At 36.4% G+C, this 23,933-nt stretch overlaps 1 protein-coding gene across 1 annotated transcript in view; it reads right to left on the bottom strand.

Annotated features, from left to right (window-relative positions):
* The window catches only part of MINDY2 (MINDY lysine 48 deubiquitinase 2), a 39,752-nt gene that overhangs the window by 13,741 nt on the left and 2,078 nt on the right, over positions 1-23,933 (bottom strand). The window contains exons 2-6 of the mRNA XM_037395714.1: positions 16,680-16,737; positions 14,912-14,976; positions 10,893-11,051; positions 9,895-9,997; positions 9,203-9,345 (exon numbers count right to left, since the gene is read on the bottom strand). Coding sequence (XP_037251611.1) covers positions 9,203-9,345; positions 9,895-9,997; positions 10,893-11,051; positions 14,912-14,976; positions 16,680-16,737 — 528 coding nt within the window. The remainder of the gene's footprint in view (positions 1-9,202; positions 9,346-9,894; positions 9,998-10,892; positions 11,052-14,911; positions 14,977-16,679; positions 16,738-23,933) is intronic.

The following is a 23,933-nucleotide window of genomic DNA, read 5'->3' as shown; positions in this document are numbered from 1 at the left end:
GCACATTAAGACTGAAGCCTTCATGAATATTACTGACCACACCAAATCAGGATATTCAATGCAAAACCTGTTGCAGCGTTTTAGCTGTAAAAATCAAAGCAGTTTATTGTGATGTCCACAAAAATTTGCTGTTTGTATTACAGCAGCACACGAAGGGTTCTCAAAGATCCCTGTGCTAAACATGTACCAAAACACGAGAGGCAGTTCCTGTTCTATTTCATAGGCTGAATAGGCAACAAAAGAAAACATTGCCCCTATTCAGCAAGCACAGAGCTACCTCACTGATTTCTCTCAAGTCATTAAAAGACTGTCTACAAGAGATGCTGAAATTGAAATCACATCTCTTCAACCCTATTAAGTTTACAGCCATCCCTTCTGAGGCTGGTAGGTCATATGACTTAACAAAAAATATTACCTGCAGATTCAGATGCAGCAATTGCTCTAACAGTACCTAATACCGTAAGATGCACTTACGCAAAAGGCCAAACAGGTAAAAACCCCACAAAGGCCTACAGTATGTTCAAGATGTGGAATGGCAGCTACCCCAGCCCAGGTGGGCTTACAGATACAAGTGTCAGCAACAAGTCTGACCAGGTAACATCATCTAAGGAATCAGCTTTCCCTCAGAAACCTGGCTAAAAACCAAATGCTACTTCTGATGCTTAAAACACACCCAAAGGAAATAACTTCACAGAATTTCCAATATGCACAGAATACCTGCTTCACAGCGTCTTACATATAAGTTGTCTTGAAAAAATGAAAAAAAAACCCAACCCAAAAAATCCCACCAACCCCAAACCCACAGAATCTTTAAGGTAAGTGTATTTGAACCTCTTAAATTTTATTCTGACCAGTACATTGATTCAAACAAAACCTAAAAAGAGGGGTGTGTCCAGTTTTCCTCTATTATGCCATACATTTGAATTACCTTTTAAACAGCTCATGAACAGTGTAGTTTACTAATAACACTGAAATAGGAAAACGGTAATGCTTTCATCATCTCCCAACTATTATAAACTGAATTCTCACACACAAATATTAAGTATATCATTACATTTACAGGATTACAATCTGTCATTCAAAGGTATTTCAAAGCTAATACTTGTTTGAAATAAAGAATTGTTTCAATTTAAATAAAATTCATATTCTCATTTTTTTTTAAGATCTCCTCAGTTGAACTAGACCTGAACACCGATTGTAAAAATGCCATCCTAAATAAACCATTTTAATACAGCTCCCTGATGAGAGGCAATAAGCTGCACTACCTATCACTACATGACCTAAACAATACCATTCCAATTCCAATACCAACCGCAGAGTTAAAAACATGCTGCTTCACTTTTATCAAAACCTAGCAAACCAACACACAGAGGCTCCCTAGTACCTGTGAAGAGGCAGAGCTCCTCTTCACTTTATTGGAATGGCAGACCAGTGGGAAAGCAAAGATCCCAGATGCAAAGTTATCTTTCCCTTTTTGTTTTTGATCAAGTGCTCTACCTTCTATTAGCATAACTGCATGGAAATTCTCAGAAAAAGAAACAGATTCCCAAGGACTCTCATAATATTGCTAATATTTATGTACCTTTTGGTAATAATTGGACAACTTTCAGTTCCATATACAAAATCAGAGGACTCTGCTCTTTCTGTATTAGGTGTAATGTAGCTACTTGTGGCGACAGATACCAGTCTTCCTAGAACTCCCAGGTTTTGTCCCTTCTACTTGCAAGAAGCAAACAGAAGCTATGCCTGCGGACTGGCTTTATAGGCACTGTTTTAACTTTGTGCATGTTTTCTTCCCAATCCTAAAGGCTCACAGGCCAACTTCACAGGCACACCCAAATTCCACCGAGGGGATTTGGGGATATGAGAAAATCTTTTTATGTCATGACCTTCATACTCAAAATTTAAGCTGCTCTAAGTAACAGCATGCCTGGTGCCAGGAGCCAGCCACCATTCTCCAGCACTTGGCAGGTCGTGAGATGAGTCTAGCTGTTGAGAGACAAGGATACACAACCAATATAACGCTGGGATTTCTGACTGGATGTGTCCACTATTTTTACACCCTATTTGTACCCTACCAAACAACGTGTCTGCACTTGAGCTCCACTCGGTGCAACACACAATGAGGAAAAAGGAAAGAAGATAGGGACACAGTACAGAATCAGTAAGAATTACTAAGCGTAGAAACATTTATTTACACCAAATTAAAAATAATTAGGAAGGAGGCTTTTAAAGAGCATAAAAATCAGAGTGTGTTTTCTACTTAACAGACCAAGGTCCTGATTCTGCATTTGCTTTCTAGTCAGGGTTAAAGCTAAAAGAGCAAGATCAGAACATTAAGGTCGTGCAATTAAGCTAACAAATACACGTAAATATGCTTTTCAAGAACACCCTGCCAGGAACAGTATCATACTTTAAAAGACAAATGTGTTCCTACCTTCATAAAGTCTTAACTGGCCATTTCTAAGGTATTATCAGCTTATCGGTTAGGTTTGGTTTTAAATGTGGGTTTTTTTAATAAATACAGTCTCATGGGTTAACATTGCCCCAAAAATACCGGCACATAACATACAGCAATAGTATCTACTAGTAGCTGTTGTCAATAGAGAATAAATCAATAAAAGAAAGTCTCAAGTGCATAACTGTTAAGATAAACTGTGCCTACAATAAAGTTACGAATAATTATTTATCCTAAGAATCAATAGCTAGATATTGTAGACCAATGCCCAGATTTTATAGTTTCACATATAAAAAGCTTGAAATAAAGCAAAGGATAAAAGCAAGATTATTCTGAAGAATGATGTCATACTCTTGTGGTTTGCACAAAAGAACTCTCTAAAATGCAAACATATGTAGGCTGCAGGTGATGTTACAGGTTACAAGACCTCCTTTCCTGGGTTAAATTTATGATCAGATTAAGTAACTAAAATTAGTGGCATCAGAACAAGTAGTTTGAAGGCAATTACCAAGTTCCCAGCAGTTAAAAAAACTGAAAAAGAAAACCAAACAGCTGTCGAACAGCTACATACAGTAAAGACAAACACTTCAAGCTTTGTCCTTTAATTAATCAATCCTTTAAAGCCCATGTAATTGTTCTCTTGGACTTCTGGATCAGATCCCTTGGTTTTCATGAAGATGTTTTTTATGTGAACGAAGCGCTATTGTTTTAGGTTAGTCTAAACTATCGGAATATTTTCCCTGTTAGACAAAATTAAGATTTTTTTTTTTGAAAAAATATACACCATTTGATTACACAGAGTAAGCCTCAGGAAAAAAACCTGTACACTTACTGAAAAATGGAAAAATATTTAAACATTAAGTTACATACATTGCCTCTACTATGCCAAACTCAGACATCATCTTAAACGCTCAAGAAAAAAGCGCAATTAATTTTTATTTGAATAAAAGTCTGTGTTGAGTTCTGAAACAGAAACCCAACATTTATAAACTAGAAAACATAATTGCAACACACACACTTCAAAATCCAAACAGGAGTTTTGTTACTTTTCATTAAAGAAAATAGGTTGTATCACAGTCACATCAGTGGGAAAAATGTTCCAACTGAACTAAGATATTCTTACCAAACTGATCCCCTCTTTACAGTCCTGTTTTTCCTTGATCTAGGAATTATCATTTGATGTATTTATTATCTGTGTAATGAAAAGCAAAGGCAAAAAAAAAAATCACATATTTAACTGCTGAAAGTGATTACTGTATAATGACACGAGCCAAGACTATTAATACGCAATTAAAGGGACAGGAAGTAGAATAAATGATTACTCGGGCAAATGGACAAGTAACAGTGAAAGAGATTAAGAATCTGATAACTGAACTGCCATTATTAACTAACACTCACCATACTTTGACAGATGTCTAATATTACAGAATTGCCATATTGGTTGTTCCTCTGTATCCGATAATGAAATTTAAGTGTTACATAATTTTTCTGTAAGCATAAACATGATCCTAATACTCAAACTTCAAATCAGAAAAGACAACATACTGTATTATGCAAATTTAATTCAATTCTCAGAAGAGGAATAATAAAGTATTAATTATTCAAGACTATATTAAATAGTATGAACTGAGTAAACAAATTATAATTGAACTGATGGTCTATTCTGAAATGCAATCTGTGAAATCTTCTAATTACATGGTGATACCAACTCAGCAGCTTTAAAGAAAAACAACACTGAAGTCTTTAGAGCAGATTACATCAAAACTTTTCATAGCAGTTTCTGAAAGAAATCACTGCCATCATTCTACTGTGGTTACTCTACTCATCAACTTCCACGATTTTAAAGTAAATGCTGTATCTAAAATGGAACAATTATTATTGAATGAGCCCCTTCCATGAGCTTTTACTCCCTGAATCAGTAATCTGGAAGACATGTAAAAATGGCACAATAGTTACCTGCCTGAAGATTAACCTTTTAGAAGTGTCCATATATTAAGTTGTACTGGAATACTTCAAAACAGTAACAAATATTTTCAAATACAGTGAACTAAACACCGTTTTCCCCCTTTTGCTTTTTCTCTGTTCATAAGCCACATACTCTTTTTTAAAATAATCAATATTTTTAAAAGTGTTTGAATACAGCTTCTCACATATTATTGTCCATCTCAAAGCCTGAAGTATTATCTTCAGCCCCGTAACTAGTGTAGAAATGCCTTTTAAGTATCTGCTAGCCGAGATCGTTAGTAAGCTTTTGCCTAAAGTACATCACAGCACTGATAACTCCCTGATCTAACACCACGTATTCATAACATTGCTGTATGTTCATAACCATTCTATTTCTGAACATCCAAGAAGCACTTCAGACAAAAAAACCTCACCACCTATTTTATTATTATTATTTCATAACAATTGAATAACGCTAAAAACAAAGCCATGTTTGTGAGGAGTCTCTCTAGTTCCCTTCCTTACAAATTCCTTTACTATCCATGCAGAAAAAAATAAAATAATCTTGGCATCAGTAGAGACGCTGGCCACAAAGGAAACAAGTAGGTTAACCAGGTTAACAATCGTACTAGTTAGGCACTAGTATGCCCAACATTTCCAAGGAGCCCTTGCCACTATGCACCACCTTGTAACAGCAGCCTATGAAAAAGTTTTTAAAACAAAAATGCAGGAATTCAGAATACTGCGCTGTTTGCTCACACTTCCACATCACTTGTTTCAGCAGAACAGCCCTCTAAAATGATCAACCCAAAAGCAAGGTCCATTGATCCAACCGTGGAAAGCCACTTGAAACTAAGTATAATTGGGTAAAGTGTTGTCAGTGTTAGTAAATCTTCTATTTTCAAATTGATGCTGTGTGTCATATAATAAATAGTGCAAACTCTTTGTAACAGACTTAAACCCCAGGAAGTTCAACTTATATGCACAAAAAAATGTTATGGGTCTCCACCTCTCCCATTTCTGCTCCAAAATATCCTTGAGACTATCCCTTATTAAGGAATGACAGGTAAATGCATATATATTTTATTATATGTTTATATAATATAATAAAATACACATATTATATGTAATATATATCAATTACATATGATTTATAAATATATTCATAAATCACATAATTATATTTATAAATACATATAAATTATATATAATATACATATAATATGTATAATTATATATGTATATATGTTTATAATATATTTTAAACCAGAAAATATCTGTTATCTCTAAAACAAGCTCACCAGATGGGATGTGGAAAGAACTCCAATACAACTTAAAAAAACAAATCTGTTCGACCAAGCACCAAAAAAAATAAAAATGGTTTAATCACAATCATATGATTGTTATGTGGTACCAATATGGAACAGGATTAAGGCTATTTGGGTTCATCTGTTGTATTAGAAAAACTAATACACTGAACTTTAAAACATCTCTGATTCATGAATATTGCTCTTTGAACTTTTTCCTAAATTACTTGCACCTGCTCCTCAATTCTAAAGCAGATTCTAGAAAAGATAAGCATAATAAGAAGTTGGAACAGGATTCTGCATTTCTTTTGAAAAAGAACAGCGATTTTTATTTTTCTCCAGTATGTGCAGTTAAGATCAACCTACAGCCTACCTTCTTTGACATATACTGAAATCCAAGTCCTTTCACTAAAGTATCAGCCTCAAAAACCCCCACTGATCTTAAGAAATATACCCAGTGCAGAAGTCACTGTATCAGCTGTACATGAAAGCTTCCAAATAAAAAATTAGCATCATTAGAATTATTATTATACAATCTAATGTACCCAAAGGATTTTCACGATAAATTCTTGCTAATTATTCAAAGTATAAATGTTTCTAGAAATGCACGTTTTATTATATGTACATAACTTACTATGTGCATAACTCCCTTTTGTTTAACTTCATAACTGTTTGTATGTTTCCATATATTGGAGGGGGAAGACAGAAGGGCATTATTAGGGAAAGACAAACACATTGCATAGTTTTTCCCCTTAGAAGTTCTACATGTTAATTTTCTCTGGCATATGTTGTGTCTTCAGTTTTCCTAATTGATGGGCTTTTCTCCACAGTCCAGCTACTGCTGACTACTGCTCAAACCATGAATTAAAAAACTCCATAAAAAACCTGTAGAGCTAGCACTAAGCCTAGTAAAAGAAAAGAGTTAAGCAGCTGAAAAATCTCAGCTCTGTGACAAGGTATTTGGCACTCGTGTCAGTATCCTGGAGGACTTCTAGATAGCTAATCTTGGCTAAAAGCCCAAGTCAAGTCTATTTCTTACTTCCTTGATATCAAAAAATACCTACTTATACAGCTATTGCAAATAGCTAGGTATGTTAGGAACAGACAGCAAGGTTACTGCTGACTTTAAAAAATAAATTAATAAAAATTTCTGTCTTTATTAAAAGAGTTTCTTGATATCCAAATTCTATAGTGAACCACCCACCAGAAATCCAAGGCAAAATGAACAACAGTGTTTAAAAAGTGAAAACCCCGGGACTAAAAGACTGCAGAGAACATGGAAATTGAACACTAGGTGCAAATGATGTCACCATAATGACTATGAAACACAAAAATAATGGCCCACATTCCTAAACTTAGCATTTCAGAAGTCTAAGACTTCTCAAAAAGGACAAGATTAAAACCACAGTCACTTAGAAGCAGTAAAGCTTAAATACAAAACAAATAATACTATTCTTCAAATATTGTGTTTCTTGGATTTAGTTCTTACAGTTACGACTCAGACACAGATTCTTACTCACTGCCTGAATGTGTTCTGTATTATTAATACTGGTTAAGGATATTTAACTCATTGGAGTGTTGCATTTTATTTAAGGAATAAAGGATATCAATTGGTAAGTACATCTTTACAAGTATGAAGCTGATAAAGCACTGACAAACACACACCAAGTTTTGGCCTTTAATCTAAATCCTGAGTTGCAGAAGACTACAGTCTATGTTCTACAAACAGAATTCTCACAAGGTCAAAGTGATAATCATTGACTGTATTTAATAAAGGACCATTTTATAATTTAAGAGTTTTAATAGTAGCACAAAAATGAATGACTTTCAGGAGGATTTAAGTATTTCAACTGTAATATCCTTTAAACACAGTAAAAAAAGGTTTTCTGCACCTCTAGGTACCATTTGTACCCAGGAAGTGTATCTGTACTGCTTAGTATTTCCTTTTTAAAACCGAATTATTTTGAGGTTGGGGCTTTTTTTCATAACAAAAGCAACCATAAAACCATGTACAGGCTTACACGACAAGCTACTACAAACTATTGCAAGAGTTAAATTTAGAAAAATGGAGAGAAGCAAACTATAAGTCTTGAAATTGTGACATAAGTGAGCAAAAGTATAAAAATTATACTTTTGACCATAAACAGCTATGTTCCATAGCTTTAAAAAAAAAAAAAAGGAATGAGAAAGGGAAGAAAAAGATCCTTTTACCTGTCTTACTGCTTTAAGAGAACATCGTACATGAAACAAATTTTAAGAAGCTATAAGAAAACCAGATGTGTTACCTCTTTGTAAAGTTAGTTAATCATTTACCAGGACTATTCAAAGCCTTAGCTCAGCTTATGAATAGCAATGCCAAAGATAAGCATTGACAGTCAAGATTAACAGAGGGAGAAGAAAAGAACTAGTACTGCAAAATGGAAAAGCTAGTGTCATTCACATAAGATATATAGCATTACTACATCATAGATGACAAGACCAGCAGTTCCTTAATGTTTTTGTATGTTAAACTCCCCCCTTTTTTGCATTTATTACCATTATTCATAAATGTAAGTGTGTATGAAATTAAAACTCTTATTTAATAACACATAACCAAAACATACTTTCAACAGTTCAAGACAAAGGTAAAGACTTGTATTTATGTTTGAGAGAAATGTCTAACTCTAAGGATGATTTGATATTGCAAGCCAGTGAAAAGCTTACTTCAAAATATTCACATTTATCACTGAAGAGAAGGGAATGATTAAATCTTAGGAGACAATCTGACTGTGCCCCTTTCTACCCGAGTTGGATACATAGAAATACACTACCGTCTTAGTAAAGGCAAAGTTGTGTTGGAACAAAGGGGCTCCATAAACGATCGTAAACTTGTCAAGCCAGATTCTCCATCACACAGGGGAAGGAGTACCAGAACCATTAACCAAGTTGTCACTTGCTTTTCGTATCCTGGAATACTCCTTTCACAAATCTCGCCATTTTGCTTCCCCAGTTTCAAATTTTAAAAACTATCTCTTCCCTAACACAGAGACCCAATGTTGTAGCTCATCCCAGCTTCTCCAAATCTTCCGTATTTTGAACACCATGATGGAGCTACTCATCTACTGGCCAAAACATAAAGCAAAGTCTTATATCCTCAGAAACAAAAAATTAAATAAATTCATTACCCTTACCATGACTTAACTTTAAATGCAGCTTGTGATTGGCACGTAAGAAATGTTATGTCATACATAACCACAAAGGGAATTAACACAGGGAGCAAACTGAACATAAGGAAAAGTGCTACAAGATTTCAAGTGACAATAGGTCCTGATATCTAAAACACTGTAATGAGTAATTCACAATTAACATTTGCTACAGACCTTACATTCACCATAAGCCAAACTTACATATAACAAACTGGAATTTGTTTCTATTTCAAGACAGGAAAGAAACAAGATGTGCTTTGAAATGACGACAAAACCCACAACATCAAAGACAAAAATGCTGAATATACCTTGTATTTGGTCATGGTGCTAAAATGGTTGTTCCTGAAGAAGACACAAAGCTCTCCCTCCTGCACAGCTGAAGTCAACTCACACAGTCCATGGTATGTCAGCTGTGTAGCGGTGTTATTTAGAAATTGCTCAGCTACAAATCCTACAAAAGCAATACATACTGTTATATAAAACCTGGTTACTATGGCAATATTTTTCTTATCTCCTCCCTACTAAGATGCCCCCGTATTGCCACAAATCTAAGGGAACACAATCAGAGAGGGGAAAATGTGTTGGAAGTTCCAACTTCAGCATTGTAGATAACCCTGTGATGTTCAGAAATGCTATATCCACTTCTATTACTACTGTTCTTTTTCTTTGTCATCACGTAGTGTAATTTGTATTCTAATTACAGGAGAGAATATATGGACAAGTTGAAATCTGAATGGTGCCCATAATACCTTTTCATAAGGGGAAATTCTCTCTAGCTTTTTGGAAAGCATATTTAATAGATCAAGAGAAAGAGGCTGGTCCTTGGTTTGGAAATCGCATGAAAGAAATTTAGAAGACAAGCACAGTGCTGTGTGCCAGCCCAGGGAAGGAAGGTTTGGCTTTTCACACTTTGTATGTAAAGATACGACATGCACATACAAGATATGTGACTAGGATTTGATAGGGTAGATACTTCGATAAAGCACAGAGAGTTACCTACCTTCACTAACCAGTTCGCTGTTGTCTGACTGTTTACAAGAAATGATCTTCTCCACTAGCTGATTGTAACTGCAGTTACCAACTGCTTTTACTATGTCAGCAACCTGGAACAAGAAGGAACAGCATTCAAAACAGAGAACTTACCTTTGTGAAGAACAGGACACAACTGTAAGCCTATGGTAATTATTCATCAGTAAATAAGAGGCGTGTCAAAGAGGGGACATTACTCCCCTAAAAGCACTAGGCCAGAAAGTTTTAGCCCAGATGGTTACACGTTTTGCTGTCTCAGATACCATTTTAAATCCTTAAGTTAATGGTTAATATCAAAGCTGTTGCTAAAGTGGATGGAGGAGAGAATGGGGCATCAGTTGGCTCAGCTGGGCGGGATGGGGAGGTCCAAGGGGCATAAGAGAACAGCAACTTTCATGAACAAGAATAAAAAAAAAAAATAATCTGAGGCAGGTTATTCCAGCCAAACTCACCAGTTTCCCCCTAAGTAAACAGTACCAGTTTACTGTTTATTAAATAATATTAAAAATAAATTATACATTTGTTAAAGATGCAGTTCTCTCTAATTGGTTCTAATATCCTCAGTTCTCAAAAGCTGTGACTAGTAAATCAGAATTAAAGACACAAGGAAAGTAACCTTGCATTCTTTCCAAGTGTTCTCCAATGAGCTTTCAAAAATAATGACAAGAGACACCACATCTGGCAACTTCCTACCTCCCTCAGAACAACAATTCTCATTTACACAGTCATTAGTTCAGCACAGGTTTTGAAAGTTAGTTTGATTACAGTCTCTGCAAAATTATCACACTAAAAAAACCCAGTCTGTATTCATTCCTCTCTGAAGAAAATCCAGTTTCTCTGATTAGATTTCAAAAACCCATTACCATAATCATTATTGACTTCAGTTTAAATTCTGAAACATCTCCCCTTACCCCAGTAAATTCAGAATAACTTATATTCTGTTTAAATTGTTGAAAAAAATTAAGTTACCTGAGGGTCCACTAACCATCCATGGTACAAGGGGATATCAAGAAGATCGAACACGATGCATTCTGGTGTGTACTCAAATACTCGTACACCTGTAAATTTCACATTGACATCCAGACCTGTCTGTAACTTATGTAGAATCGCCATTGCATCACTCATATTCTGACAGCAGAAAGAAAAAAGAAAACACAGATGACCAATCCAGCTTTGTACTTTTGTGGTTACTCTTCAAACCCTTCACCATTTAGTACTCAACAATTCAACATTATGGGGGAAAAAAAAATAAAAAAGGGAAAATTAGCTAAACATCGGTTCCAATGCGTATTCACATTCTTCATTCTCACTGTGCCAGAAGAGATCTGCAAAATAAGAACTCTCCCTCCAATCAGCTGTATCTGACTGTTCTTCTGCTCTCGAGATGCTTTTAGGCAGCTCCTATTTCTTTTAGTTCTATCTCCCATAGCCACAAGCCAGATGTTTGCAAGAAGAATTGCAATTATAAGGGAATGAAACTCTATGGGACTCTCTTGAGGATTCTCCTACCCATTTAAGTCCTGCCTTGTGAGTCAGGCTGAAGTACTTGCCACCACATAATGAACAAACAAAAACATCGACACAAATATATTTGCCAACTTTAATTTGGGGGTTCAGTATTTAAAGTGGTGAACAAAAAGGAAGAATCTGATTTTTTTTTGTTTGTTTCATAAAAAGAAGTTTTGCTATCTTATTTTGGGCATACCTTAAGTGGCCTGTAGATTCTACTGTGGAAACAAATCATGAAAATAGCACTTATTATAGTAGTGATCCCAATGGAATCTTACGGGGAATTATCAAGTTATGAAGATCCAGTCACACAAAGCAACAATGAGCCAAAGAAAAAGTGCATTGTGAGACAGTTTTCTCGAACCAACAAGATTCCTGACATGCAGGAAGAGTTTTCCACCAAGTGAGAACAGTCCACAAAGAGTATCATCTGAAAAGTATTTGCAAAAGATTCAGGGAAACCGAGGGGCTTTTTTGTTTGTTGATTGATTGTTGGGGTTTTGGGGTTGGGTTGTTTTTCTGGGGTTTTTGTTGTTGTTGTAGGGTTTGTTTGTTTTTTTCATTGTTTTGTTTTTTGCTTATTTCTGCAACATTCTGTTGCTTAAGAGGAATTCAGGATTGCAACAATGGGGGGGGGAAAAAGCATGACAAAACACAGAAATACAGATTGGAGAGGAGATGGAGACAGAAAAGATTCACAGACTAAAACCACAGAGAGAGTTGACTCTGTGTTGCCTTCTTTTAATGATAAGACAGTTAATTCAGGATTCAATTCTAAGCCAAATTAGGCATCTGTTGGAAAGATGAATGTTACCTAGATCTTGGAAGAAGTTTTAAACATCTCTCGGCATGCAATCGAACTGTGAAACAAAGCTTGTAGGTAAAAATTGTGTAAGCAGACATATGTAAAATAGTCTTGCCCACAGATCTTTGCACAACACTTTACAAATGCAACAGAACAGTTTCATTAAGGCACACAGCAAAAATTTCATGTTCACCAATTTCAGCATTTTAGTAGAAGGAATTAAGCTACTCCTCTTACTTCTATGCAAATTCAAATGTAATCTTTTTTTCAAATACAATGACAGTAGAACAATAAGCTTGCTCCTACTTAGAGTAATTTCTGTTTAGATTCAACTTTTGAAAACTCCTAAAGCAAGTTTCTAAACAGACATACTTCTTTGTTACTAAGCAGATTTAAAGCTCTTGGAAGAGTTGAAGCTTACACAGAAAAGCTTATAAACTACTTGATAAAGCACAGCTATAGAACACTGTCATGAACAGTACCCAGTATCTGCACTTGCAAGTGGTTGCTGTGAATACGAGAATTTTACGGCTTGTAGCCCTTTAACTGCACTGTTGTGTAAAGTTTCTGTTACCAGGAAGGTAACAGCTCGCACTTGTTTACTACATGTTGCTTCTTCCTTTTGACAATTTTGCTGTGTCACAAGACTTACAAGTCTTGCTGTATTCTAAGTAATTGTCAAGATTTGGCTCAGACTTTTTTGAAATTTTTTCTAAGTTTTTATTGTTATAAAAGCAAACCAAACCATCTTAGTTAAGAAGTGCATTTTATTAGTAGGGACCAGATATCAAGATGTCAGAGATGTTTTGGAAGAAATAATGCTATATTCTTACACTGCAAAGTGAACAGGAAGAAAGTCTATAGCAATTCAGCACTAGCCACCCACAAATTCACATCATACACCTACAGACATGAGTTGCCTTAATTTTGCAATGTTTACTTTGTACACAAAAGAGGAATAACATCAGACTGTCCAGAAAACTGCAGAAGTTTCTCACTACAATGTCAAGAGCACCATTTCCATATTAGCCATTTCTACAACTTCAAAGCAACAAGCTTCTAAAAAAAATTAAAAAAAAAAGAAAGCAAGGATATAAATCTACAGAACAGTTGAGCTTGGAAAGGACCTCTGGAAGTCATCTGCTCCACCCCCCCTTCTCAAGCAACACCTAGAGCCAGTTGCCCAAGACCATGTCCAGACAGCTTCTGACTCTCTCCAAGGATGGAGACTCCATAGTCTCCCTGGGCAACCTGTTCTTAAATTTGTGCATTAGAACTTGTGCTTTTTTAAAAAAACCCAACTTTCATTCAAATACTTAATTAAATCCCTCAAGTACTGTAAAAAAGTAAGTCAGAGCTGAAATGAGTTTCCTGTCATGATACTGAAATTATACTAAAATCAAGCATTACAAATCCAGCCATCAAAAACATTTACTCAAATTTCTTGTCTCAGAAGAAAGTATACCATTTTAGGCAAAGAATATTAACTGTCAAGATAAACACAAAATTATGATTAACAACAAGACTTAGTTCCAATGCTTCGGAAATGTAATAGTTATGTAAAACTCAGTTGCCTAATTAGTTTCTTTTTCCCTCTCATGTGATATCACTTCTGCATCTGCAAGTACCTTTAGAACATCCCTAGAACAGGTTTCTCAACAATTGTACAGTTAAATATTTAAGAAAAAGCTTTTTGACATTTATGTAGTAAACCCAGATATTTCAGCACAAGTAAAGCATAGAGGTTGTACTTTAAGCAGGTATACAGTTTTCATCACCCTCCTGTAATTTCATTACAGCTATAGTCTTCTGCAGCAGAGAATTGTATGGAAAAAATATAGGTAATTATGTTATTAGACAACTAATTTATAATAATTTGATACAAGTCATATTTTGGATTATTATTAAAAGGATCCATATGCAATCTTCATTCCAATTTCAACTATCCCAGGATACTTGATTTGGTTTTCAACACTGAATTAGAGCAAGAAAAGGCAACCTAATAATAAATAGAACTAGCCTGAAGCCTAACACCTACAATAAATTCAAATCACTTTTCCATGAGTAATCAAAAAACCAGCTGTGACCACAGACAGAGCTTGAAAAATTTGCTCAAGATAATACATCATAGATTAATTTTTTTCAAAAAGTAATAGCATTATCTTCAACATAGAAAGACTTCTGTGATGACATAAAAATGAGTGAGTGCAAATAATATTGCCTTTCATAATACAGAATCAACATCTTTTTGTCCATCACTATTTAACAACAGCAATCTCTTCCTTGCCGAGTTTATGTCCTCCGAGAAAGTCTAGCAGGCATCACAGAACAGAGCATACTGAAGGACGCGTAATAGAAAACTTCAAAAAGCAACATCCCTGTTATATACTTGCTTGTGTCACAATTCCTCAATTAAAAAAACCCAACCTCTTTCATTACACTCATTGCAGGCAAAACCCCCCGCATTTCTTGGGTTAACAGATACTGTGTTTTTCTTCACTAATAGGAAGCATTTCTAAATAATGCCCTACATAAAGCCTAGGAAAAAAAAGAATAACTACAAACAATGCTTTGTATGCTTTTTTTTTTTGGACAAGAAGATAAACCTTTGGTGAGGAAAAAAGTTTCAGTTCCTTCAGACATAAGCAAGTGTATTTTAGAAGCAGCTCCTTACCTGCTCATAATTTAGACGCTGAATTTCAGATATCTCTTTAGGTTTTGCATCAAGAATATAGTCTCCTAAAAAAAAGCAAAAATAAAATTTAAGTTTATTTCACACTCAAAGTGTCAACATTCTGTGAACACTTCTGACTGATGATAATTACCACCATTGAAGTCTTCTATCAAATTAATGAGATAGCATCATTTTATAACTTGAATTATAATTATGGAGTAAAATATGAGTATGAAAAACATACTAAGATCATATTAAGAAATAAAATTCAAATGGCCAATGCTGTTGCTAAAGCAGTATTTCATAATCTCCTGGGATATCACACCAATCTCTTAATTACTCAGAAATTTACCTTCGTCTGTGCCTCAACATAAAAATAGAAAAATGTCCCAACGTTCACAGGTATGTAATCATGTTACACAATTTTTAAAAGCAACCATTTATCCTGACTGATACTATGAATATTTTGGTCTATGTTTCCAACACCAATAATTCTGAAAAGCTGGTATTCCACCTCTATCTACAACTGAAAGGAAAATAATCGTTGATCAACACACTGTCAAGATTTATAACATTTTTAGTGACTAGCATCCATAAACCGCCTCTCCCAAATCTCTCAGATTTTATTTCAAATGCTTTTCTTATTTATTCCCTTGCTTCAATCCTAAAAGGTATGTTTCTACTCAAAGAAGAATACCATTACAGGTTTCCTAATTTACAATCTTTTAGATTAAGATTGTTCAAAGTGGTTAAAGGGGTGCTTGTTGTTTTTTTTTAAGCTGTAGAAAAAAACATTTGTCAACTGCTATTCCTATTGACTGAAAAGGAACCTAAATAATTTGAGCAGGTAATTTTGTTATTCAATTTCATAAGATAATTCCAGAAGCTAATATATGCCTTCAATAAAGAACACATACATTTAGCCAACTGAGATTACGCAGTGACTTGAGACAGTATTATTCTATTGTTGCAATTAGAAGAAACCTTTAGACATAGGCAGCAACATTTCTTAAGACTTTTTAAAGTTATTAACTCTTTTCTTCACTGAAAGATTAGGCAATATGCTTTTGAGAAGAACAAGCTACATTCTTTACAAGCAGAAAGAAAGAAAATATAGAAAGTTTTTTTCTTCTGCCTAAGAATAATCAAACCTAGCCCATTAAGCTCAAATGTTTTATATTTGTTAGGCTACAAAGCGAAAGAGCTGTGGTACATGTAGTTTAAGTACTATTGCAACTGCACTTTTAACAACTGGACCATTCCAGGCTATTGAAGTTACAGACTTGTCAGAGGGAAACAGCTGCAGTTTTGCTGAACACTGAATCTGATAATGACGTAGTGCATGCAAATGAGACCCCAATCACTGCGATGACTAAATTATTTTTTCTTCTTATTATAATTGGGTCATATTACCACAGATTAGAATTACTGCAGGCAATTAAAGGCACAGATGACTTAATACAGTCTGTCATATAATAAAACAACATTGTAAGGCACGCGAATAAGTTTAAATCTACCAGTGTGTTGGTGTACTAAGCTATACCAAATGCATCACTAGGCTAACCACACAGGAAAGCAGTACAGGAAACTTCTAAGAGCAATTAAGGAAAAGAATGAGTAACTGAATACCATAAGTAGTTTTCTTGAAGCATGTGTCAAGTAAAGCTGAATAAAATAGTAAATAAATAAAACATTTCTCCTATCTTACTACTCACTGATCTGATGAGTATAATAATATAATTGAAAACCATTTTTTGTAATTACTAACCTAAGTATTCCATCAGCTGTTCAGCCGTTATTATTTCCATCATTGGTGGCAGCTTAATCTGTGAAAGTAAAAGTATATCCTCTTTTAAACTGTCAGAACAGCACAATTTAGAAAGTATCAATAAGGTATTTCTAGGCAGAAGTCTTCTAATCACATTTGCCTCACCAGTTTCTAAAAGCATTAGCATACTGGGACCAAGAACCTCCCCATGACCTCCTACAAGACAACATTTAAATATATGGCATTTTGTTTTTTAGCAAAACCACACACACACAGTACTTTCACTTGCTTGCAGCTCTCAGCATAGCGGTCCCTACTCCCAGCAAAACACTTCACCAGCACACCCCTCACCTTCACAGGAGTTCACACTATTTCCCTGCACTAGCTCAGCTGCAAGCACCCAGGATGAACAGACTGGGACCTGCAGCCACACTCAGTTAAGAAAAATTCACCATATTCAAAAAAGTCTGACTCGCTGCCTTCATTATAACTTTTAACTGAGTCTTCAGAAGTTCCTGCATACAGACAAGAGGCTGCAGAGAATCTGGCGGCAGCAGCTGCTGGGACAGGGAAGCCAGGACTCCTGCAGGTACAGGGAAATGACTTCCCAGCCTCCCATCCCGCACCCACATTGCAAGGGTTCGCTTTAACGCTGTACAGAAGAGACCAGGCACACGGCACTCTCCAATGAAGCTGCTATTCCCCTCTCCCCTGACCTATTCCTGTCCTTATGAACTGCTAAAACCAACCGCCTGGGCAACAACCAGAACCAAAACCCTCTTTCTTGCATATTTATCTCATCCATCCAGCATCCTGAATAAATGTTTTGGTTGCACACTTCCATTTACGTGTGTCACTGCAGTAACAGCCGCAGCACAAACACATACAAAGGCACGCTTCTGGCAATCTGAAGGAATACCACAGGAGCATATTGTCTTTAACCATAGCATGCTAATTTTTTCTCTGCAAAAATACAAATTTTATTTTTCTAGAGTTTGGGCTTCGAGTTGGTTGTTTGGTTTTTTGGTTAGTTTTTAAGCTTTCTCTTGAGTTTTTCATCTTCTTATCCTATCTCTTTGCAACATCATACCACTGAAAGTCTAGAAAGTCTTTTATTTTATTAGAATTTTTTAAATCAAGTCAACACTGATCACTGTTCTCCCTGACACAGATAGAAAGACATGATGTGAGAAGACTTAGTAGGCTCCAACTACTTTGCTGTTGTGGAGAGGAAGGAGGAAATAGAAAGCCATGAGATGGACGAAAAATACATATAAAGCCCTTGATGCAGCATCCCAAACTCAAAAATATAGTGTAGCAACACACACAACATGCTATTCCCACTGTGATGGAGAGGGTTTCCTTCCCAATCTGAAAACTAATAGTAACTTTCCAGAGAAAACGAGGCATGATTGGACTAAATCTACCTCACAACCAATTTCAAGCATATTTGAGAAAAAGTAAATGTGCGAAATATATGGATTTGCAAGAAGTTTCATTACATTTGGAAGAAAGAGACCCAAGTTAATATGGCCCTGATAGTTATTTACTGGCTAAGAAATATGCCCATACTTAGAACCAGCCACACAGCATATGTCACATTGATCAACCCATAGATGGTGGACATAGAGAGCAGCTGACAGTACTGGGATCTGGGGAAGGAAAGGAATGAAAACTGCAAATTGTCAGTAAAGCAGAAAAGCAGTGAAGCATAAATTCATAAGAAAGAAGGCCTAATTAGTTCTGCTTTTAAAAATAAACTTAAAATTATATGAATTAAACAAGAAGAAAATCAGTCATGCATGCATAGGCACAGGAATTTTTGAAAACATCTTTTACATGAGTGGCAACTGATTGGAACATACAAAATTTCTTAACTTCTTCCCCAAATTAATACTCAGACTAAAGGTTTTCGTAATCTTTGATCCTGTTCATAATAGTCACACTGAGTATGCACATCAATATAATACATTGTGCCATGTAAGTAACAGGACTACAGGTTCAAAAAGCAGATTCCTAAACTTCCAGTGCCAAGCTGGCAGCGTTCAAGCCTTAACACAAGCTGTGCACACCCCTGAGCTGGGGCTAGTTCATTACTGCTCCCATGGCGCATCGGTGTCACGGCACAGAACAGAATTACAGTAGCTATGCATGAAGTGGTTTGGGGACTACAAACAGTACAGATGTTCCAAAATAGTATGAAGAAAAATTAGCTTTGCCTCCCTCAACTATTAACAGGACTGCTGTGATGATTCTTTCAGGACTGAAGCTAGCTTGCTCTATTATTTAACACCATCCATTTCAGCTCAGCCAGCACTGCTTGGGGGTTTTTGCTCTGCATCACAGTCAGGAATCTAGAAGTATGCCTGCTCTAAAAATGGCAGCTATAAAGCACAGTTACATAGGTTACCTACACCTGAGCTCCATGTACTCATAGCACAAATGTATTAAAGTGTCTCAGACTTCATGGACGGAGAGGGATATTATTTGCTCTTTGGTTAACAATCTGGATTGTCCCTCACAACTGTAATGCTAAGCAATTATTCTGATTGCAGAACCAAAGCAAAGTAGTTTTTCTCCTACCTGCAGAACCTCTCACAGCTAGATATTTTAACAAACTACATCTCAGAATTAACTGCTTAAATGGATTACTTCATGGCATAATTTTAGGGCTGGCATTCTGGGGGACCTTGATCACACCTTTTCAGTGAGCTAACGGGGTTCCAGCACAGTTGTAAGTACTTTTGAACAGAGCTGACTTTAGGATATAGAGAGAACATGATGTTTCCTAACCGTTCAGAGCTACATTGTGAGTGCTTAAGCTCCAGGAAATGTAGAACAAAGAGGAAACGGGAAAGAAAAACACCTTAAAACTTAAGGGAGAGAGAAAAATCATAGAGAACCACAGTCATTCTCCACATAAATCAAGAGAAGAAAACAACATAAACAACAGTAGTGAAAGTTGTTGTTGTTCTGTTAGGGATACATTCTCTCGATAAGTTTCAATGCTTAATTGCTAGATTTTACCTTGATGCTACATTTTCGGAAAAACGCATTTCCTCAACTCCCACCCATTTCCTGTAGCCCTCCATCGCAGTTTCCTTGTCTTTTGCCCTGATCTCTCTTCCCAATTCTAGCTACTTCTCATTTCCCACACTCAGCACTGGGAAACTAAATCCTTCTCACCCAACTACAATGTGAAATACAGTTGAGCCACCTTCACAATTAAGAGACAAGATCGGTAAACAAATTTTCATATTGCACAGTCTGTCTAGTACAATTTTGTCTAGTGTTCTAGTATAGAATTCTAGTAGAATTTTGTCTACTACAACAACACAATTTCTATGTGTTAAGACTACTAACCAGAAAACTACATAATACTAATTTTAAATATTTTCCACTGCATTCTCCCACTCTTCAGAAGGGCTTAAAAAAATAAAGTTATATAGTCCTGCACAGAAGCTAACACTTCTGAAAATACTATGCACATAAAAAGCGACCATGCTTATTATTTATAGTCTCAGACCACCTTTATCTAAAATATGCAACTCCCCTGCACTCAGTGCTCCGGAAGGGGTAACGGTAGCTTCAAGCTGCCTTGACAAAAAACCAGTTTGGACTCCCTGCAGAAACACACCTCTTGCCTTGCAGGAACAGCTTCACTAACCGACCACACAACACCCTGATAGTACGTGCGACCACCTGATAACCTTCACACCGCCCCCTCACCCAGGTTTCCGTCAGCCCCTCAGAGCAGGCTGCTTTTTCTGGAAAACACACAGCTAGAGGCCTGCTAATTTGTAAGCTCAACTCCCCCCGCAGATGCAGGGAGGAAGGCTGCCAAGGCCTCTGCTGAGCATTCATCAGAAGCTCACCAGCAACTCACCTTCAAAGGCTGAGCAAATTCATCTGAGCAATCTGTCAAATGCTGGCCATAAGGAGGTTTAGCTCAGTAACAAGAAAAAGCAGATCATGTGTGAAAGGCTAGTGCCAGACCTCAGACCCGGCGCTGCCACCACAGACTCTGACACATGAAGCATCAGCAGGAGCATACTGTACTCAGCTCCTCTGAAAAAAGCCCATTTTTATGAGTACCTAAACCCAAAAATCACTTTGAATACACCCAGGCATAAGTAGTTATGTAATATTTACTTACATAATTGTTACTGTCACCTAAATATGTAATTCACACAGTTCTGAAAGTTACAGAAACTTTAGTAGAACTAGGCACGTACAGAACACAGCTCCCCAAACCTTCCATTTGTTGAGAAGACTGTGATAGAAAAATATTTAAAGACGCTGTCAAATATGCTGGGATGGGATTATTCTCCTATATAAAAAGCTGTAAGGACAAGATACTCCATATGGGCTCACTTCCCAAGTCATTATTAATATTATTTATATTTGTATTACATTATGATCTCCCTCAGGTTTATTTCATGTTCCAAAACAGTTTCTCTGATCCCTGAACATTTCAGAGTTTTAATTTCTGTCCAATGTGTTTTCACAGAGTTCTTCAGCTACATGACATCACAAGAAACACAGAGCAGAATTCCATCACACCTTTAATAAGCTTTCAGCATCTGATGATTGCCATGATCACACAAAACTACAGTTTAATGCAATGCCAGAGGTTATCAGAAAGTGGTGCATGAACTACACCTTAACACACACCACAAAAAAGTATTTAGAAAAAGCAACCTTTGCAATGCTAAGCTTAACTACATAGTGAGCCACAGGCCTGAGAAAAAACTGGGTCGTCTTCAGATTTGAACAAGCTGAGAGACAGTGTCCTATGCTACTCCACATCAGAAGACACAACCCATACTTGTACATACATTTTTAAATGTTTCAATACTCTGTTTCTGCTCTCATTTCCATCACAGAAACCTAAGCTGTTTTTTCAGGTTGGTATCATACTGCTTTTGTTTTCTTTTTTACTTAGAAGAAAATTACTTCTGTAACAATTCTGCAAGCAGAACTCCTGGGCTCTGCCTCCTAAAGACTAAACTTTACGATTACACAGGCAGTCTGCAAAAACACTTCAAAAGAAAAGCAATTTCATAATTGTAACATTGAAAAGTAAAGCTTCTACAATCTGCCACCTCAAAAGCTGTATATCCAGACTCCTTTGAAAGTAGTGGATAAAAGAGAGGTAGCAGTTTTATCACAAGTTTGGTTCCAAAACCTGGTATTATCAAAAAAGTATTTGAACAGTCCCAATGGGTGCTACTATTTCAGAATTTCCAAAACACACAAGCATTGCCAAACCAGCAGATGAGGACATACGGATGCAGCGTTCTAGAAGAATCAATTACTTTAAAGTAGTCTTTATACCTGTATCCCTAAATAAAAATCTTAACAGTAGTATCAGAAACACCTCCAAAAGGCATAATAAAAACTGAATAATGAGGAGGAACAGAAAAGAATCTTGCTCCATTAATGAGCAAGATCTTCATAACCACTAGGAAAAAATATTTTGAGCACACGGCACACCTACCTAATGTACACCTACCTACATCTTAGGTCTTCTTGTTATTGCAATCCTTTAAGCTATCTAACAAACCACCTATGGTCTCTCTTTACTCAGAGAGGGCTTTCTCAAAACCCACTGTTTTGACAGAGGGCAACAGGGACATACAAACAGAAGGTCACCAAACTTTTAGTATCTTTTAAACATTACTCTAGTGGGGGGGTAAGAAGCTTGCATTTTGAGAAGCTGAAATACCTCAGAAGGTGAATTCTCCTTAATACATCCAAATGTTAATCTCAGTTTTTGGGCATAAACATTTCCATCCTTATGGCCTACACACTCTCTGAAGGCTTCCCACTTATTATTAAACGTAAATATTTTTGTTCTAGGCAAACTCATTATGTTCTACTTGTCACAAACGATTATCCGAGTTCAACATTCACTGCTGCACAAGCTTAGCTGATACACAGCATTGGATCTCCAGTTATCACTCCCAATCTGGAATAACTGTAGCATGTATTTGGCCATGCAAGTGCTCATGAAAACTTGACAGCTAGTATTGTAACCATTGCTTCTCAACTTTGGGCACTGGCATGTATTAACTGAAGGTATTAGAGACCATATCTACCTACAGGATAACCAAAACTCTCAGCCTTGTCAGGATAGAGTTTTAAAAAGCAAAGTTGGCATCTGATACAGGGACAAAAGCCAAAAGCTTAACTGTTTACCTTCTTATTCTCTGTTGCGATTTTTATTTCCCGTCCTTCCTCCATCTTTCCCCCCCTGCCACATAGCTTATTTTTGCCTGACGTATGCTACGGGATTCTTGCTATGCTTTTACCTGTTTTCATCTTTTGGTCTGCTTCCTTGTTGCCAAATTACAATTAGCTGACCCAACCTAGTGTTCACCTCGGTTCAGTAGAAGTGAGAAGAATATGGATGTCCATCCTCAGCCTTGGTATCTAGCTAGCTACTGTCAGTGATGTACAGGTGAACTGCCAATAAGCTTGCCACTCCAAACAATGCCAACATGCTTCTTGACCATAAACTGGGGAGAAGAAAGGCTAATTTGTAGAGGCACTAATGAGGGAAATCAATTATATGCAGGGGCAATACAGAACCAACTAACAGGAAAACGCTCAAGCACATAAATAGTAAGACATGTAACGGCAGTTTCACCAATTTAGCTGCCTGTCTGCAACTCATGTAAATTCTGCCGAGTTTTACATTAACAAACAGAATTATAGAAACCCCTTCCTGTAATCCTAGCAGTAAGAAACAGTAGAGTACTCCCAGAAGGCATTTTCATTTTCACCTATTTATAAAATTGGATATCACCTTAACTCTCACTAGTGAAATATGTGATCAAAGGAGAATGTCAGGTAAAATTCTGGATGGCAGACAGCAGAAGAAAAAATTTATTTAAGGAGGCCAAGAAAGAAAACTAAGGAACAAAAACTCCAAAAACTGAAATGCAAACAAAACCAGCCCTGTCCCATTTCTATGCTTTCATTAAATGAAAAGCTAAAAAGGAAAATCCTGTAACTAACCGTTTCTTTTAAACACCACCACACAGAACAAGGAATGGTAAGCTCTCCAAGGCCCTCCACTCACTCTTCAGATGTTGAAGAGGAAGCACAGAAAGGGAGTGTTAAATACTGAAGTCTAAAACAACTGTCACACCCTCTCAAGGATGGCAGAACCTAGAAGGCAACACCTTACAGTCACACACATCTTCAACTGTACTGCTTGCGCTGATGGCTAAATATCTGTATCACTGT

This window comes from Falco rusticolus, chromosome 7, assembly GCF_015220075.1.
Source record: "Falco rusticolus isolate bFalRus1 chromosome 7, bFalRus1.pri, whole genome shotgun sequence".
In the NCBI taxonomy this organism is placed as follows: domain Eukaryota; kingdom Metazoa; phylum Chordata; class Aves; order Falconiformes; family Falconidae; genus Falco; species Falco rusticolus.
This window is presented reverse-complemented; position numbering and strand designations above follow the sequence as displayed.